Source organism: Nylanderia fulva, unplaced genomic scaffold (genome assembly GCF_048542155.1).
Source record: "Nylanderia fulva isolate GAGA-0341 unplaced genomic scaffold, ASM4854215v1 Scaffold114, whole genome shotgun sequence".
NCBI lineage: Eukaryota > Metazoa > Arthropoda > Insecta > Hymenoptera > Formicidae > Nylanderia > Nylanderia fulva.
This window is the reverse complement of record NW_028189346.1, coordinates 151977-172942: the sequence shown is the minus strand read 5'-3', so window position 1 is coordinate 172942 and position 20966 is coordinate 151977. Positions and strand designations below refer to the sequence as shown.

The 20966-nt window shown below is 36.9% G+C and overlaps 3 protein-coding genes across 3 annotated transcripts; 2 read left to right on the top strand and 1 right to left on the bottom strand.

Moving 5' to 3' along the window:
• The first annotated feature begins 5709 nt into the window (after positions 1-5709).
• Positions 5710-6396, top strand: LOC146724831 (uncharacterized). Its single transcript, XM_085489073.1, has one exon. The coding sequence runs from the start codon at positions 5710-5712 to the stop codon at positions 6394-6396; it is 687 nt and encodes a 228-aa protein (XP_085345199.1).
• Positions 6397-13501: 7105 nt separating this feature from the next.
• LOC146724830 (uncharacterized) lies at positions 13502-14863 on the top strand. Its single transcript, XM_085489069.1, has 4 exons — positions 13502-13659; positions 13736-13855; positions 13992-14249; positions 14848-14863. The coding sequence occupies exons 1-4, from the start codon at positions 13502-13504 to the stop codon at positions 14861-14863; spliced, it is 552 nt and encodes a 183-aa protein (XP_085345195.1).
• A 4529-nt stretch (positions 14864-19392) lies between these two features.
• Positions 19393-19926, bottom strand: LOC146724829 (uncharacterized). The gene has a single exon (XM_085489059.1). It carries the CDS (start codon positions 19924-19926, stop codon positions 19393-19395), a length of 534 nt encoding a protein of 177 aa, XP_085345185.1.
• Positions 19927-20966: the final 1040 nt, after the last annotated feature.

The window sequence follows — 20966 nt, the reverse complement described above, 5'->3', positions numbered from 1 at the left end:
TTCAAGAAAGATATAAATTCAGTGCGAGGAAAGAGACCCGCGTAAAGTTCTCTCTCCCGACTCAATCCATTCATAGACAAGGCAAGAATTTTCCGCGTCGGTGGGCGACTGCGGCACTCTCAGATGCCGTTCGATGCTAATCATGCAATAAAATTACCGAGTTCGTCATGCTACACCCACCTGGTCATCGATGCTCATTATCAACGGACTCTGCACGGCGGTATCCAACTGACATTGTGTTTCATCCGCCAGGAGTACTGGATACCTCGTGGCCGTGCGCTAGTCAAAGGCTATCTACACCACTGTGTGAAGTGCCAGCGATGGCGGGCGGCGATTTCACAACTGCTCATGGGAGACCTTCCTGCCCCCAGAGAGACTCCAGGACGGCCGTTTCTACATACCGACCTCGACTACGCCGGGCCGTCTGGCTGAGATCCTCCAAGAGCCGTGAACACAAAGCATCTAAAGCTTTCATAGTCGTCTTCGTCTGTTTAGGTTCCAGAACGATCCACCTTGACGTCGCGTTGGATTATACTGCTGACGCTTTCCTGGTCGCCTTACGTCGGTTCGTTGCGCGGAGAGGTTTGTGTCGCGCTGTACAGCGATTGCGGCACTAACATTGTGGGCGCCGACTCTCAGCTCCGGGACTTGTTTTCCGCCGCCACTGCTGAAAGACGCTACATAGCAACCTACGCAGCACAAGAGCGCATCCAGTGGCGCTTTAATCCGCCGGCAGCGTCTAACTTCGGCGGCATCTGGGAGGCCGCCGTCAAGTCCATGAAGCACCACCTTCGCAGAGTGATCGGTGAAGCTATCCTCACCTACGAGGAGATGGCTACCCTGTAGCACAGTTTGAGGCCTGCCTCAACTCCCGACCGCTGCAGCCGTTGACCGGGAAGGACTTCGCCGTCCCTGAGCCGTCGCTTGATCGAGAGCCGTCTCTCCCGGTGGCAGCTCCTGCAACAGATGAAGGATCATTTCTGGTCCCGGTGGTCCAGCAAATACCTACACACGCTGGCTCATCGGCCAAAATAGTCCCGAGTCAGCCAGGAAGCTTACGTCGGTCGTCTCTACTTGATCCGGAATTAGATCACTCCACCATCGCGATGGCTATTAGCTCGCATCACGAAATTGCATCCCGGCTTTGACGGCGCGTCGTCGAGATTCACACCGCGACCACCGTTTTAACGCGCCCGGTGAGCAAGCTGGTGTTTCTATCCGACGGCGAGGAAGAAGCATCTGAGAACCGAAGCGACACGGCACCTCACTAATACTTTGTTCTTTCACTCGGATCACTTGTCTTTGTCTCACTTTTCCATCACATTTATACATCTACTTGCGCATCGCTCACTAGTATTATAACTGCACGCCGAAACTGAAGTCACTATCTGTCGCGGTTTTTACTCGGTTGACTAAGCTGTTCGATACGAACAGCCGCGAATCTCGCAAACAACTAATCGGCTCCGCATTCCTTCCCGTTCACGAAATCCGCGACAACACGTGCACGCCACGTACTCGTACTTTGCGAGTGCGTGAAAAGACATGTGCTCCCACTATCGCGCGAAGATTACAGTTGCAGGTTGCAAGTATACTCCTGCAAGGCGGGCGGAATGTTCAAAAATTGAACGATCAAAATCTAATACCTGTAAAGCAAATTCATTAGGAATTTTATGCATCATTTTCATGCCACGTGCATCATGCAAAAAAAATATAAAAAATGTATTCTAATAAATTAGCGCTTTGCCACAGGAGTATACGGTTACCCCGCGCCTTAGGAAAATAAGCATTCGCGCTATCTCGTATTAAACGGCAAACAATAAACACCGCGGTCGCGCAAAAGGAGACAAAAAATGGTTATACTAATAACAAATATAAGATGTTGCGCGGATAATAAACAATTACATTACACGTTCTCTTGTCCTCAACCAAACTATCAAATATTCTAAACTTTCGCGAATATTTTCGAAATCAATGCCTATAAGAATCTCCTCTCGAGCGACCGCGGGGTTTTTTCCGTTTGGCTAGTCGACGCGAACAGAATGCGAATCTTAAACCGAAAAAACGTGATAGCTTGTCTCTTTTTTCGTGCGCTTTCTCCGTTGCTTGCGGACCGCTATACAATTATATTATTGACTCGGTTTTTTGTTTATGCTTAATTCTTCTCGGTTTATTAATTGAAAGATGGCAAGCCGTGGACATCAAGTAAAAATTAAAAAATATGTAGTATGCATTTTATTGGTGGAAAAAAGTCCAATAATCCTAATAATCCAGCTTTTTTACCTTCTATTTTTTCGGACAAAGATAAGAGAACATCTGAAGCTCGTATGAAACAATTTGAACGAACAAAAAACAGAAGTATTCAAGTAAATTTTCCAGCATTAAATAATTTTGACACTTTTGCTATAAATAATGTAGATATTGAACCAAATACTCGATAAATTGGTATTCAAACAGACCCTTCAGAATCTTTACAAACAGAAGAACCAAATATACTATTCTGTTATAGTCTTAGAACATATAGATATGGAAAAGGAATTGGTTTTGTTCTCAACAGAAAAAGATGTTCGGAGGAAGTGAGAAAGTAAATTATCGTTGCCTCTCTCTCACTGGTTACTGCTCAAAAGTACGCATGCGCGGCGGCTTACATTTGCATAGCCGATCGAGAAAATAATAAGGTTATATATTAGCCACATGTTGAAACATTCATTTCGTAGATAAATTTTACAATTAATTAAAAAACATGCTCATTTGCAAACATACATACATTGTCAAAATTCAAGCAAGATCGGCTTTCATTGTATTTTATGTTGTAAAAATGATAAATCAGTTTCCTATTTACGGTGAGTAAAAATCGATTAATATATTAATATTTATTTATTCTGACTCGTTATCATTTATTAGGTTATTTTTATTCATTTCTTGACTCATGCATTTTATTATTTATTTATTTATGTATTTATTATCTAATTTTTTCATGATTTATTCATTAAAACATATACATGATTGATTTGTATATGTACACACATGATACTTGTGTGCGTCAGTAAATGACACGCATGCGCATTTTCGAGCAGTAACCAGTGAGAGAAAAGCAATGATTTTTTTTCTCAATTCCACCGGACACATTTCAGTCTGCTATTCCTTTTCTATATCTATGTTCTATGGTTATAGTACGGATACAGAAACATGTATACTAGGGTGGTCGTTAAATTGAACATCATGTTGGATGGTCATAAATCAGCTCCAAATGTAGAAAAAATCATTCTCTAATTTTTTCAGATTTTTATTTTCAGCTTTGAGTCTCCCTGTTTACACGTGTTATGTTATATTCTTATATCAATTCATTTATTTATTCATTTATATGTTATTTAAATATTATTTATATTATATTTTATATAATTTGAAAAATTATTTAATTTACTTCAGTTCTAGATGGAGTCAGCTACAAAAGTAGTGAACAAAATTATTTATTTTTTCATAAAAGATAGTCAAAAATCTTATGTGGGCTATTCCGCACGAGTCGTAGGTGTTTGTAATTCAATTAATTATTTTTTATCCATTTTTCAAATATATAACGACTTTTTTTATATTTTTTTGAATCTTCCTTGAACTTTAAATCGTCGTTATTTTCGATTATATAGGAAAAAGATGTGTAGAAAATTTCAGTCCAGTGCTCAATAATTAAGTGCAAATTTTAGATAATTTTTTTTAGAAAACCGAGGAAATCAATAATCAATGATTAAGAAATTTTAAAAAATCTAAAAAATTAAAAGTAAAGTTTCAAAAAATATTATTGTACTGTATAATTGTATTTATTTAAAGTATAAAAAGAAAGTCGATCATACAAAATTAAAAATGTTTCATAATTATCTTTTTTTTTGCATTAGGAAACATTTTTCGGTATTCAGAGACAATTTGTAACACGAACATTTTTTGGTCTTTGTTTCTCATCAAAAGATCGTTGTATTCAGAAAACAAACTCCTCTTTCTGCCACGTCATTTACTACCTTCAAATGCTTCACAATATTCAAGCCTCGTTGATAATTTGCATTCTGGTCCCAAAGAGCTGGATCTATCTTTAAAAATTCGTCATTAATTTCAAATCTGAGAAAGAAATTTCTCGATTGAGGGGTGGTAAAGTAATCCATTTGCTTTCCACAGAAACTGACAATGTCGTCGTGATTCATTTGTATCCGTTTTGGATAACAATTATCAATATCTTCTATAGGATCTAATTTTAATACCATTTTTCTTTTAATCTCAAGTGACAATGACTCGTCGAAAAACAAAATTGCAGCACATTCTGGATTTAAATATCATAAGTGATTTCGGAACTTTTGGAGAGTAACTGTTGAAATCTTTTCGTCGATCAAACGATAGTTATACAGGTTTTAGAATAGAATATATAATATAAATTCTAATATTGTAAGGTTAGAAACGTACACAAGAAAAATAGTGTGTTAAAACAATAGAATTTATTTCTATTGTTTTAACACACTAGTTTTCTTGTGTATGCTTCTAACCTTACAATATTAGAATTTATATTATCAGCAACGCCATACATGATTGCAAACGGCTGCAGTGAAGATTATATTTGTTGAATAAATAAAGTAAATTTCCAAAATGTCCGAAATTAAAATTAATACCATTTATGAACCATCTACTAGCGGAAATAGTACTCATGAAGACTTTTTATTTATGACATCTTATGTAAAACAAGACATTACGGACGGTTTAAAAGTTTGTGCTAATACGTTAAAATCCTTAAAAATTTGTGAAGAAACTCCAAATGATATCATTACTAGCAATAAAGCAATATTACTGGGGAAGAAAATGGCCGAAGCTTGTATTAATGTTATGAAGGACTTCGATTTTTACGAAGATCACAATCTTTTTCTTCCGGAAGAAGATGTTTCGACAGACGAATTAAAAGAACCGGAACCATGCAATTCATCACCGGAGGAAGCAGATACTTGTAGCACATATTTATCCAGTACGTCAGTTCTCTTGCAAGAAGAAAGTGATTACGAACCGGAAAAAAAGAAGCAAAAGATTGTGAATTTCATCCCATTAGAAACAAAAATAAAAATCGTCAATATGGTAAGAGAACACCCCAAGTGGAATTTGAAGACCATTCATGAACGTGGAGGAAGAGCGCTTAAAAGTAAAAGTCAGTTAACTGCATGGCGTCGACACATCAAGTGTGGTGGTGGCAATGCAAAAAAATATGATACAATAAACAAATGGACTTTTGATCGTTTTCGAGAAGCCAGGAAGGAAAAGAAGCCAGTAACAACAAGGATGTTGAGAGAATGGGCTTCCCAAGCAGCAGTGCAATTTGAAAATTTCGAGTTTGCAGCATCCGAGTCATGGGCAATCAAATTTAAATCAACATTTAGGATTCGGCAAAGAAAAGTAACGCAATACATTAAATCGAAAGATGCATTAGATATATCACAAATATTAAATAAAGCGAAAATATTTCAAAATCGCATCGCTAAACAAATTGTAAAATTTCAAAGGGACTTCATTATAAACACTGATCAAACTGGTTGCGAGTACCGCGCTGATGTGCGACAAATTCACTCCGATAAAGGCGAAAAAACTACAGAAGCTTTTTTAAGAGATTTTAATAAAATTACGCATTCATATACGGCCCAATATGTAATAACTGCTTCAGGAAAAATTTTGCCACAAGTATTTTTGTGTATGCAGAAACCGAAGGGAACGTTTGGGCCTCGTGTCTCGGAGACGATCAAAATGATATCAGAAATATATGGCAATGAACATATTACCGCCTCGAAATCAGGAAAATTGACGAAAGCCCACTTTGATGAATTCGTCAATTACATCATCAAACCCTATTGCAATCAAAAAGAGTTCCTGCTCATTTTGGATTCGTGGGGAGGACAAACAGACACAGCACACTTCAACAGTGTCTTTACTGATAATGAAGGCAATTGTACTTCAACAGTGGAAATTATTCCTCCACACTGTACGCCATACTGCCAACCATGTGACGTGTATTTTTTTCGGCAGGTGAAAAATTTCATCAAAAGAATTCAAAATTCTGTGGAAGTTCTGCAAAGTAACCGACAGCTCTCTTTGCGCAAAGATGCTATCAAAATACACTCATTAATTCACTCGCAACTTTCTTCAAACTTATTTAATGAAATGATTGAATACGCGTGGTTTGCGTCAAAATTAATTCTGATGAGAAACGTATTCGCGAACGTTAATCAGATCTGCTTTCCACCGGAAGTAAGAAAAAATAAATGTACATGTGGGGAACTTTCTCTTATTTATTGCGCAAATTGTCGCCGATTTATTTGTTTCAACTGTTTTTACGATGTATATCACCCTAGTAAATGTTCTGTAACAAGTGTTAATCAGTAAATAAAATTTGTAAACAAATTCTTATCTCTTCTTATTTCTCTTTCCCAATGTATTTGTACTGTATACAATTAATTAAACTAATAATTCTTTTGAAAATATTTACCGAATATGTGTTTGAAATAAATAAAACAAACAAATTGAGCAAACGCAGATAGTATTGAAAATAATAAAATTGCAAAATATAAATAAAATTTAAATAATATATACATATACATATATATAATATATAATAAATGACAAATATAATTTAAATAAAAATAAGATATAAAGACAAAATATTTGAAAAATATTTTTAACGTAATAATTTAATTAAATAAATAAATAAATATATTTAAACAACGACACTTTTTCAAAGCTAGCAAAATAAAACAAAAAAAAGTAACGAGACACGGACTCGAACTTGCGACCTACGAGTTAGCTCTTAATCGCTGCTGCACTTTACGATTTTTAAAAAATTTTTTACTCGAAAACTATGGAGCATTCGACAAAACGCCGAAACACGTATACCTTTTTTTGACCTCTAGAATCACCAAAAAAATTGGCATCCCGATTCTCGATGTACTGAGTGTAGTGTCCCCTTGTAAGTCAGCTAATATCAGTGATAGAGGGGATCCCATGGGGCTTCCATAAATCTGTTCATAGTACTGCTCATTAAATTGAAAACTCGTTGAAGTAAGTATTACATCAACAGGGTATAGAAACTGTTGTAAATTAAATTTGGTTATTAATCTTATATCACTCCAACGATTCTCAATTGCAGAAAAAAACTAAATCTTTTGAAATATTCGTAAATAATGAACAAACATCCAGAGACATCATTACGTCATCATCATTGACCCTTGTGTTCTTAATAATATTCACAAACGTCCATCTTTAATATTTGAATTCGGTTTCTTAACAGATTTAACTAATATATTATGAATGTAACTGGCGATATTATAAAAGGGACTATCCAACGATGACACAATGATTCTCAATGGGTAACCGTTTTTATGGACCTTTGGGAGTCCATAACACTGTGATAGATTACCATTCGTGCAATTCAAAAATTTATATGTTTGATCATCAATGATCTCATTATTATGCCACGACTTTACTAACGTGTGAAGTTTATTCGTCAGACGTTTAATCGGATTTTTATTTAATTTTTTGTATGCCATCGAATCATTTAACAATATTTCCATGTTAGTCACATAGTTATTTTTGTCCATAACTACTGTAATTTGTCCTTTATCAGCCTTGGTAAAAATCAAATCTTTATTATTCTGTAAATATTTGTTAGAAATATTAAAAGCATTCTGAATAAATTTGTCACAATAGTTAATATGTTTACTTTTGGAAAAAAATCTTTGTAGTGAATTGGCAATAGATATTCTAGTTGTTTTCAAAGCATCCTCAGGGATATAACGACAATTTGATTCGAAATTCTTTATAACTTTAACGGTATAATTTAGTCGGTCATTATCTGAGCATTGAATCGGCAATGCAAACGTGTCGCCTAAACTTAAGAGTTTAGATACAGTATCCGGTAACACTTTAGAGCTAATATTTATTAACCATTTAGAATTGTCAACAGTTGCCAACGGATTTGAAAATAAATTGTTTTTGTTTCATCCTATTAAACTTTTTTATCATCCTACTTTTTAAATAAAATTAGTAATTAGCTCTGTTAAATTAATAATTGTAAACAAAGAAGGGCTATAAGAGCTATTAAACATAACAAGTTGTCAGTTGATATTAAAAAATATAAAAAAACTTCATTTGAACGTAGCAAGAAATAAATAAGAAGTGATCATTTATTCGCATTTTAACGAAATAATATATACATAAGAAATACACATTAGAGCGAACGTTTCGGCTGACATTTCGAGCCTTCCTCAGCGCAATACAAATATTATATAAATTGAAATGTAATATTGAACATTAAAGACGGCAATAAACGATGTCAAGATAATAAAAAGTCAGTTTTTTGTCTCATTACATATGTTTCTAAATAAGTCATCGCGTGTGACAAGTGCAAATTTTTTGATACATACTGAGATCGAGCGACAGTGCCATGTAATCACTGTGTATAGGCCTCCTGATTTATTGGTTAAGGGAGATATCTTGATTGAATCGTCATATTGAAATGTTGTTAGACATTAAATGGAGATCTAAATAAATAATATTCAATTATTCACTATACTTTTGAAAAATAACATGCACTGTACACTCACTCAAACAAAATTGGCGATTATTTTATAGAAGTTACAAGTATCAGACGCGAGATCTCATAGACACAGTTTTTTCAAAAACAAAAGTTTACTAAAGACAGAACGTCTTTACCGTCTCAACTCCCAATCCCAAATGAGGCAGTGACTCGGTGTTTCACCTTTATTATACATATCAAGGTCTGTTTACAAACCCTGGTAATTTTGGTAAAGAATCTATAATATTATTGTATATATCAGGCAAAAATTCAGTGTCGTTTTGTAGATTCAATCCATTAGTTTGTCTTTTTATAGTTGAATCTACAAAACGACACTGAATTTTTGCCTGATATATACAATAATATTATAGATTCTTTACCAAAATTACCAGGGTTTGTAAACAGACCTTGATATGTATAATAAAGGTGAAACACCGAGTCACTGCCTCATTTGGGATTGGGAGTTGAGACGGTAAAGACGTTCTGTCTTTAGTAAACTTTTGTTTTTGAAAAAACTGTGTCCATGAGATCTCGCGTCTGATACTTATAACTTCTATAAAATAATCGCCAATTTTGTTTGAGTGAGTGTACAGTGCATGTTATTTTTCAAAAGTATAGTGAATAATTGAATATTATTTATTTAGATCTCCATTTAATGTCTAACAACATTTCAATATGACGATTCAATCAAGATATCTCCCTTGACCAATAAATCAGGAGGCCTATACACAGTGATTACATGGCACTGTTGCTCGATCTCAGTATGTATCAAAAAATTTGCACTTGTCACACGCGATGACTTATTTAGAAACATATGTAATGAGACAAAAAACTGACTTTTTATTATCTTGACATCGTTAATTGCCGTCTTTAATGTTCAATATTACATTTCAATTTATATAATATTTGTATTGCGCTGAGGAAGGCTCGAAATGTCAGCCGAAACGTTCGCTCTAATGTGTATTTCTTATGTATATATTATTTCGTTAAAATGCGAATAAATGATCACTTCTTATTTATTTCTTGCTACGTTCAAATGAAGTTTTTTTTATATTTTTTAATATCAACTGACAACTTGTTATGTTTAATAGCTCTTATAGCCCTTCTTTGTTTACAATTATCCTACTTTTTATTTTATACTTAAAATTATTTAATCGTTGTTTATTTTAACAAAAAAACTGATTTACCACCTCATAAGGCAAGAAATCAAACAGTTTTTTCTCTATATTAGCAATCTTACACTAAATGAAATTTAGGTTCGTGTTCAAATCTTTAATCTCCAAATTTAACAATCTAACTTGATTATTATTAACACTTATGCACAGACATTTATGCTAGAGTGCACTAGAGTGAAGGAACATACTAGCAATATTAAATTACATGAGTCTAATCATTTGGTTGTAAATAAACACAGATCTGAATTTGGACATGATTTTATTTGGAAATCACCGACCATTTTGCACAATGAAAAACATGTAAGAAAGAGAGAGATTGCTGAAATGTTCTTCTTAAAGAAGCATAATAATACTGTTAATCTACAGAAAGACACTGAGAATTTGACAAATATTTACGACAAAATAATAAAGATTGTTTAGTGGTGCGTTTCAAACTCAGTCGTTGACGAAACATCATGGAGATGAGAAGTGTTCTTCTTTTAACTATTAATTTTAAATAAGATCAGTTTTAAGTTATGTTAATAGCATTTTAATTGATGGGTATGTTTGTTGTTATAATTTAATATTTAAATATGTTTTTGTATGTCACAACATTGTTAAAAACTATTGTGAAATATTGTGTTATAGAATTCTCACTTGATAAGGATCACAATTAAATAGTCAAAACGCCGTGAATTTATTGAATAAAATTGCTAGTTACGTCGAAATTATTTTTACCGTTACAAAGTTTATTTTCATCACTAGCGTCCAATATTAATTTTGATTAAATTTAAAAAAATTAATATAAAAATTTGTAGGATACTTACTACAATTCGCTTTCGTGGGAGAGTAAGGATGTAAGATTGTCGCAAGGTCCGCTAATGATTCACACGTTTAGATTACATATTATAAAGATTTATTTTCTGTACAAGTGGAAGCGCGTAAGTTTTTCTGTAAATAATCTAAGGGCACGTATTTCCGACGACCTCCGCGTTTACGCGTCTGCGTGCTCTGGTCCTGGATCTGTTTATGGCCGGTCTCCTCCGTCTGGGTGGTCAACTCCTGTGTCCATGCAGTAAGCCACTTCTCCGTCTGGATCTCAACGGACCTGGTCGTCGCCTCTGTCCTCCTTCTTAAAGTTAAACACCTCATGGTCCTGGGTCGCCTGGGACTTCCGTCGTCTGACGAGAAGCTGATCGGCTGATGGGTGAAGCTCCAACTCCGGTTCTGATATTGTTGTATCAGGAACCGGAGGTTGAAGGGACGTTTCTTGTGGTACCTCCTGAGGCTGTGGTCTCGCTGGCAAAAGCCGACGACGCTTGTTGTCAGAGGCGGCCTCCTTGCGTGGGCGTTTGGCGCCAGGCCACAGTATATATAGTAGCGCAACTTTCTGTCGGCACTTTTGATGTCAGTGAGGACCAAAACGGAGTGCGCATGTGCGAAATAGTTAAGTTGCCCAGTATCGCCATTTAAACTTCTCTCTCTTTTCATCCTTTATTTTCCGTTCTGTCACACTCAGGTAGGCGTCCCATGGAGCGGATTATGCGGAAGCGGAACCAGCGGATCGCCAATCACGGAATCGTTCCGATAGAACTTATTGATGAGCTCCATCGGAACGATTCCGTGATTGGCGATCCGCTGGTTCCGCTTCCGCGTAATCCGCTCCATGGGACGCCGGCCTCACTATTACGATAAACTAATCTAAACTGAATGAAAATTACTACAAATAAATTGTTAATATATTGGAAAAAGCTAAAAATATAAAAATTTGGAAAAATGAACGACAGTAATAAATTAACCTTAAAATACATAAAATTTATATATACAAAGAAATCTACCAATATATATAAATATACTTATAAAATATTATTAGTTGTAAAAATGTTATAAAAATTAATGTAATATATAATTTACTTAAAATAAAATGAACAAAAAAATATAATGTGGCAACATATATTTACATAAAAACAATATAATACATATATAGATAAGATAATTATATTTGTATTAAATATAATATTGTATATATGTATATGTATATGTATATGCAAGTGTAAAATAATTTTACAAAATATATTGTTAAATGAAATAAGTGAATATATGCACCTGAGAAAAAAATTGACATATGTATGTCTAAAAAATTAATTTAAAATGTGGAAAATAAACAAATCTATTTAATAAAAAAAAAAGAATATATTAATATCTTATGTTAAAATAATTTCTGCTTTAAATATAGACTGGTCTAACCCATATATACTCTAGAAACAAACGTTTAAAGGAAATATTGCAACGGTCATTTAAATAGAAAGAGAGCAACAAACAGAGAATGTGAGAAAGAAGATCACGTGACAGTACAGGCCAATCAGAGCCATCTTATCTATTTCGCTCATGCGCACTCCGTTTTGGGCCTCATAAAATCAGGAGAGTAGCGCTACTGTATATACTGTGGCCAGGCTTCTTGGGGCACCGGGCGTCGGATCAAGGTTTGAGTTGCGGCACGTCGTCCAGGAGGAGTAGTTTTCCCCTGGGAGGTGTAGGCTCTATAGGGCCGTGGCGTACAGCGCCGGGCGTCGGTGAAGTTGCGCCGGAGTCGAGACGGGAAGCGCTAGATCCTTGGCGGGGGTCGCCTTTGATATGGCGGAGAGCGCCTGAGGAATGGCATGGAGTGCCAGAACTTAGGCAAGGATCGCCGGAGCTTGGGCGGAGGACGCCTGTGCCGTGGCGTGGAGCGCCGGAGAAGAGGCGTGGAGCGCCAGACAGAGGCGAGAAAACGCCGGGATGATGGCGAAGTGCGCCGACCTGGTGGTGTCGAGCGCTAGAAGAAGGCGGGGAAGCGTCATGAAGCGAGGGTGCATTCGAGATGGGCGAGGAGGCGCTCGATGTAGGCGGGAAGGCGCCGAGCGTAGGCGAGAGAACGCCAAGCGAAGGCGAGAGTGCGCCAAGGTCCTAGCTTGGAGGGCCGGAGTTTTTCCTCGCCAAGAGATGCAGAGGCGTTGGCCGAGTCCGTTATCGGGCGATAATAGGTTTGTTCTTCTTGCTTACACTTCGTACACTATCGTGTAAAGTGTACACTTTGGCGTTCTTCTTGTCGAAAATGACGTAGAGTTGTGTGATTACACTGGATTACACGCTGTTCGTCTTGAAAAGTGGATCACACTTTTATGACGAATTTTACACTGGTTTTACACAAGCCTGAGAGGTGGTGTACGCAGTGTAAAGTTACACTAAAAGGTTATAGTTTCCCACGATTGCTTCCTAATTTTATTTTTTACAATGGAAGAAGTCGTACAAGTGCCTAAAACGGCAACAGTATTTCGAAATGCCGATGAATCAATAATTATTGATGAGGAAAGTTACATAACATGCCAAACCGACAGTATGTATACATTTTTAATTGTTTTATTTAATTATGTGTTTTGTTAATTGTATGTATACATTTTTAATTGTTTTATTTACATGTGTATCATGTTAATTTGTAGGTAGGCTAACTTTTAAAATACACACTTTCGAAATAGATTTGAATGGTCCACCCATTACATGTACTGTGGATAACGAAAAAGTTTTAATAGTATTAACATCTACACACAGAACAATAGACACACTAAACACTAACATTTCCAATCAAGAAAATCAGGAGTCAAACGTCATTCAACACAATTTTGAAATTTTTACATGGAATAATGCGAATACCAAATTATTTTTATCACTCTACAAGAAAAAGAAAGAATTAGTTGGTTCTAGAAGAATTAAAAATTTTAAAAAAATGTGGAAGCGTATAAGCGACGAGATGAGAAACTCCGGATACGACGTGACTCCTATACAAGTGGAAAATAAATGGAAGACTTTAGAAAGACAATATAAAAAAGTTATTTCCAATAATAATAAGACAGGAAGAGGGCGGATTACCTGTAGTTACCAAACGTACGTATAGCTAAAATTGAAATAATAATAAATCATAATAAATTGATGCTTTATTTTTACTTACATGCTTTTACAGGGAACTGACAGAAATTTTGGGAAAGAGCCACAAAATAGTTCCACTTGCTGTGGCGGGTCCGGAAATAGGAGTAATGGTCCGAAATAGTATATCAGATCCCAGGACTTTATTGAATAACAGGTTTGTTTCGTAAATACTAATATCATCTATGAATTGTGATTTAAGTATATTTATTATTGCATATTTTAAAAATTGTTCATATATTTTCATATATTATCATTAATTTTTGAAAATTAATTTTATTTTTTAACTTTAGTGCGCCAATTTTAATGCCAGTATCGACAACAACTGTATTACCAACCACATCAAACGTAGAAAGAAGAGAGGAACTTGAAGATATGCCTGTGGCTGATGAAAGTGAAGTAGTAACCGTACCTGAAAATGCCAACCTCGTCGCTGTTGCTAAAAAAAGAATCGCTACTGGAACAACGGCAAAGGCATTGCAACAGTGCCAAGAAGAGATGCAAGAATACAGGAAGACACTCGAAAAACGCCATGAAAATCAAGATAAAATGTTATCACAAATCCTGGAAACCTATAAATCAATAAAAGATAGACAAGAACATTTGACCGCAATAGAAAACCACAGAAAGGAAACTATACAACAAAGACAACAAAGAAACGACTTATTGGAAGAAAAAAATAATTTATTGATAGAATTTTTAAATTCATTTAAAAAAAATTAACCAGTGTGACGTGGCGACTCTTCTTTTCAGTAAATTTAGCCGACGATTATAATATTTTATTCCATTTATTTTCCACTTGTATTGCAGTCACGTCATATCCTTAGTTTTTCATCTCGTCACTTATGCGTTTCCACATTTCTTGTACAGTGTTGAAAACAGCTTTGTATTATATTTGTGAAGTTTATTGTTTATTGTTTATTGTTAATTTAATGGAACAGTTTAATAAAATAATTTTTATATTTAATAAAGAATACAATTAGATATTTAAAGACAATTAATTCAATAAAAATCCTTATTTCATATTAATTTTTATATTAATATAAAATAAGGATTTTTATTGAAAACACATTTATTATTTATAATTCACAAATGATATAATATATAAGGCCTTTAAAAGATAAATTTACATAATTCTTATTTAAATAGAATGTACAATAATTGAGACATTTATTGTGCTGCGAGTTGTCTACATATTTCGTCTCTAAGTTCTCGTCCCTGTTGATTATCCTGCGGTATTGCATTATCTCCAACTATATTAATCAGTGCATTTACAGCATCAGGATCAGGTTGATTTTCATTGGGAGGTGGTTTAAATAACTGTAAATCATTAGCATTCGCCATATTGTGCAAAACACAACATGCATGCACAACCTGAACCATTCGAACAATGTCTCGTAACTTAAAATGGTACAATTGACGAAATCGCTGTTTCAGATTACCAAATGCATTTTCGATAATAACTTGACATGAACTCAATCTTTGGTTAAAATTGATTTGAGCTCGTGTTAAATGTCCGTTATCTCTATACGGAACAATCAACCGTTGTAAACAGGAATACGCACTATCTCCAAGCAAGTATCCATCTTCTGCAAATTAAAAAAATTGGTTCAGTAAAAGATTGTACACTAAGTTTCTTTACAATAGCATCCAAATATACATTTTGATATTATTTTAATATAAAAAAAATTACGTCACAAACCTCCACAAAGTTCATTCAGTCTATTGTACACAGGCGATTCCCTAAAAATTCTTGCATCATGAACCGATCCAGGGTAAACACATTCATAAACTTTTGTTCGTGGTTCACAATGCCTTGTAACTGAATGGAAAAAAATTGTTTCCTATTTATGTACAAATCTTTGTCTTCTATTGGTTTGTCAATTCGAATGTGCGATCCATCTATGGCACCTGTAATAATGAATTATTTAGTAATGAAATAATCGAAATTCTATATGTATAAAAATAGTACTTTTAAAATATACCTATTACTCCAGGAAATCTGTAGAAAATGTTCTTTAATGGCTTCTCTCTCTTGCATTGTAGAAAATCTGATGACATTTGGTGAGAGATATTAAAAAATTTGTGACCCGGGATATAACATTGTACAGCGCACTTATGGTAATCCCATATCTATTTGCTACATCCCGATAGCCACTGCTTTCATGTCCAATGTACCAAAGAAAACTTATGATATGTTTCTCTGGAGAAATAGGCTCGTAGCCTGCATAAGCTGTGATAACATACATAGATATAATAAGATATTATATTCATAAAATTATGCAACTAAAATATGTTATTTATAAATAATATTAATGTATGTGGAACTCAATTATGATATAATTAACCTTGTAATGCCAAAAAAATTTGAGATGCTGCAAAACGATTGATCAATTCATTGGTCACTTCTCGTGATAAGCGAAAGTGCATTATAAAATCACTCTCAGTGTATAAATGTACAACATTTTCAATATAATTTAGAATTTTTACGTGATGTACTCTTTGAACAACTCCTAATACTGGCTCTAATAATTGTCCAATGTCTTCATCTAAAAAACAATGTTTTGAGGTTAGATTACATAGGTTAAATTACTTTAAACAGTGGTTAAATGTACTCACATGTAGTAAGTAAAAAATTATTTAACTATCTTACCATTATTTGCAGCAAATAAAACAAGTGATTCAGGAACAATCTCGTCAAAATTCTCTTCATCAGATGACAAATCAGATTCAGACTCCGACTCCAAAATGTGATTAAGAATTTCTACATTTATTTCATTCATCATTTTGTGATAATTGTAACAATATAACCAATAATAAATTTTAAACAATAAAATTCCACTTTTTCATTAAAACTTTAAACATGAACACCATGCACAAATAGCTGTCGTATTTATAAACACTTGATGTTACACTTCGGCGTTCTCGTTGAAAAACCTACACTTTACACTGAATTTACACGACGTTACCCCCACTCCCAAAAAGTGGACGGAGTAAAAGTGTACACTATACACTTTACGTGTAAGCAAGAAGAACAAACCTAATCTCTTCTCCTCCAGAAGGAGAAACGTTCTCCTTTTCCGCCGTCGTTGTTGGTTATCCGATCTTTGTGGGGGAAGTAAGCGTCCGATGCGCCGGAGATCTCTTCAGCGTAAATGCGCAAAAACTTTCTCGATACTGTCTTCGCAGGGGGCCGTACTTATATTACTTACCCGTGGGTGGCTTTTCGCCTACGGAAAAATATCTCGGCGTGCAGCCTAGCGGACATTCTTGGTACCAAGCGCGCGCGGTGTATATAGCGACCCGCGTGTATCTCACTCACGGGTGAGTTAACTCGGCGTGCGCCGCGCAGCGGCGCTGCGCTGAACTACGCGCAGCGGCCACGCGCCAGGCGCCGTAAATATTTCGTGAGATTATACAATCACCACAAAGTTAAATGAAAATTTAAAGTAATTAAAGTAGATTAAAATTATTAATAAAATAATTCTATAAATAAATATATAAGATAATCAAAATAATTTTTTAAAGAAAATTAATATAAGTATTCAGCTTGATTGATTAATGGATAAATACATTAAAAGAATTTTAAAATTTAAGATATTAATTATTTTAAAAATAGGAATATATGTAGATAAAATAATTAATAAAAAATTCATAAATTAATTTTAATTCGAGAAATATTTTCTTTCGCATATTGCGAAATGGGATAATTTTTTGAATTGTTAAAAAAATAAATAAAATTTTTCAAGGTATAAAAGATGATAAATAAATTATTCATAAATAGAAGGGAGAAATTCCAAGCTTTAAAATTATTGCTAACAATAAGTAAAAATTAAGAATTAAAATATTTTGATTATTTATTAAGAAAAAATTATTAATAATTAATGGAAAAATAAGAAAAAGAGAGACTAAGACTTGAATTATATAAAATAAAAAAATATTTTTTTTTAAATTTATTTCTATACATATATAATAAATACATATAAAATTATTAATTTCTATAAAAAATCAAATAATTATGATCATAAGTAAATAAAGAAATAATTGTTAATGAAATTAAATTTAAATTAGTGTGTGGGTGTGTGTAGTGTAAAATAGAGAGCCTAATATAGTAATAAAATAATATAATTTGTAAGGTTCACCGAGTACAAAAATCCACGGGCTACAATCTTTTCGTTATCAGTTCGCACGTCCGCACACGCTCGCGCTCGGCAGTCGAGTCTCTCTAACGTTATTTTTTTTTAACATTATTGCGACCTTCCCGATCTTTCTAAATCTTTATTTTTATTGTCTTGTTTAAAACCGTTCTTGTCTTTTGTCTGTCTGTCTCGTGTATTTTGTTTCTCCGCGTATATGTCCGTATGTCTGAAATCGCGCGAGCGTTTTTCACGTTTCGTATAATTATTTCTGTGTGTCGATATAATTGCTACAGTACTACCCCGCCAGTGCTATATGCTGATAGCACAATATCGGCGTGCATTTTATCATGCTATAATTCGCAACAATTTTTATTTATATGTATAACCCGTTTCGTACTTTCGTCGTGCGTTATATATTCGCATGTCACTCGCAATTAAACGTTATATACAGGTTAATAGAAAACAAAAAAACATCAAAAATCGCGAAAAATACGTATAATTCTATTTTCTTTGCTTTCGCGGCGATTACTCGGGGGCCTCGCGATCCACGTCCTGGCTCTCCGGTGTCACAAGCCCGCCTGGAAACGACCCGGAAAACGGACTTTTCTTCCCGCTCTCGTCGTCGTCCTGTCTTCTCGACGCGGCATCTCCGTGTCCTTGCGTGTTCCCCATCCGTCGACCGCACTCTCTCGGTTCTGTGTCGCCGACTCTGCCGAGCTGCTGTTCTCTGCTTCGTGCTGTAAAATATAAGCAGGTTTTAACTGATCTATCGAGACCGTTTTCTCTTTGCCGTGCATGCTCACAACAAAGATTTTCTCACTGCGGCTGACGACCGCATATGGTCCCTCATACGGCGCCTGCAACATCGTCCTCGGCCCGTTGTGTCGCACGAATACCTACTCGGCCGTCGCCAAGTCTTTGTAGACGAATGGTCGTCGTTCTCCGTGCCGAGTCCCATCCTCGGGTCGCATTTTTTCAAAATGCTCTCGCAGCTTTCCGACAAAGTCGGCGGCGTCATCCTCGTCCTCCATCGGTCGCTGATTCAGGAACTGCCCCGGGATCCTCAATGTTTTGCCATATACCATCTCGGTCGCAGGTCGTCCGCATGTCATCGTTCCAGGCTGCTCGGATCCCGATCAACACCGTCGGCAGCACCTCGGTCCAGCGGTCGTTCTGCTGGCATTTAATCGCCGCTTTGAGCTGTCGGTGAAATCGTTCGATCATTCCGTTCGCCTGCGGATGATATGCTGTCGTTTGTAGGTGTTGCGGTCCCGTGAGCTCGCTCAACCGCCGGAAAAGCCTGGACTTGAACTGGCGCCCCTGGTCCATCGTAACCCGAAGAGACGCCCCAAATGAACAGATCCACCCCTCGTAGAAAGCTCTCGCGACCGTTTCTGCCTCCTAGTCTCATAACGGCCGGCCATTGTGTAAAACGATCCACACACGTCAGACAATACCGTTTGCCCTCCGAGAATGGCATTAAAATGATGTCCAGGTGGATATGTTTGAATCTGCTGGATGGAGCAGCAATTATTCCGAGCGGTGCCGACACGTGTCACGACACTTTTGACCGTTGGCAGGGCACACATGCTTGAGCCCAGTCACGGCAGTCGGCGTTCATAGACGGCCACACGTAGCGCTGTGCCACGAGCTTGCCCGTCGCCTTTATTCCTGGGTGCGTCAAATTATGCACCAAGTCGAATGCGGCCCGACGAAAAGGCCTTGTCAGGAACGATCGTGGTGTTGTCGTTGCCGTGTCGCAATAAATTCCTATTCCGCTTCCGGTAATCTTTAACCTGCTGAGTTTCAGCTCGGACTCCCGCCGCAGGCATTTCTCAACTTCCTCGTCCTTCTCCTGCGATTCCGCCAACGCGGCGTAATCCAAGGGGGAACTGAGCTCCTCGATCCTCGATAGCGCGTCAGCCACGACGTTTTCCACGCCCGCCACGTGCCGAATGTCGGTAGTGAATTGCCCGATGTAGTCCAGATAACGGAACTGACGCGGCGTGCTCTTCTCGGGCTTCTGGCGAAACGCGTAGACTATCAGCTTGTGATCGGTATATAGCGTGAACGTGCGTGCTTTCACCATGTGCCAAAAGTTCTTGACCGCCAGGTAAATTGCCAACAGCTCGATTGAACGCGCTGTATTTTGATTCGACTGGGCTTAGTCTTTTTGAGAAAAACGCCAACGGTTCCCAGCCGTCACTGCCTCGTTATTGTAACATTGCGCCGATGCTTTGTTCGGACACGTCAGTAAACAAAGCGAGCTCCGCGTTTATCCTGGGGTGTTTCAAAAGTGCAGCTTGGGCTAAATTTTTCTTCGATGCCTCGAATGCCCGCTAAGCCTGCGCCGTCCACGATATCGTCGCTTTTCCTTTTATATTGCCTTACAGGAGGTCGTTCAATGGCGTTAGCATTTTGGCGGCTTTGGGCATGAATCTCTTGTAAAAGTTCACCATGCCCAAGTATCTCCAGAGTTCCTTCGCCGTCCTCGGCGGCTGCATCGCCAGTATTGCCTTCACCCGCGCCGGCAGCGGGCGAGTTCCTCCTTCGGAAATCTTGTATCCGAGGAATTCCACTTTACTCTGTCCGAATATACATTTCGCGGGGTTGATTATGACCCCGTACTCTCGCAGGCGCTCAAACAACACTCGCAGATGTTCGCAATGTTCTTTTTCCGATGATGACGCGACGAGGATGTCATCGATATAGGCGTAGCAAAACTCGAAATCGCGCAGAACCTCGTTTATAAAGCGCTGGAATGTCTGTGCGCGTTACGTAATCCGAACGACGTACGAAAATTCGTACATGCCAAACGGCGTGGTGATCGCCGTCTTCGGCACGTCTCTCTCTGCCACCGAAATTTGATGGTATGCGCAGACCAAATCCAGCGTCGTGAAAATTCTCCTCCCGGCAAGAGCCTGCGCGAAATCCTGGATGTGTCGCACCGGGTAGCGATCCGGGATCGTTCGTGCGTTTAGCGCCCTGTAGTCTCCACAAGATCGCCATTCTTCGCCTTTCTTTGGCACCATGTGCAGGGGAGCCGACCAACAGCTGTTCGAAGGTCGCGCGACCCCGGCTTTCATTATCTTGCGGAATTCTCTTTTTGCCGCCGCCAATCGATCCGGA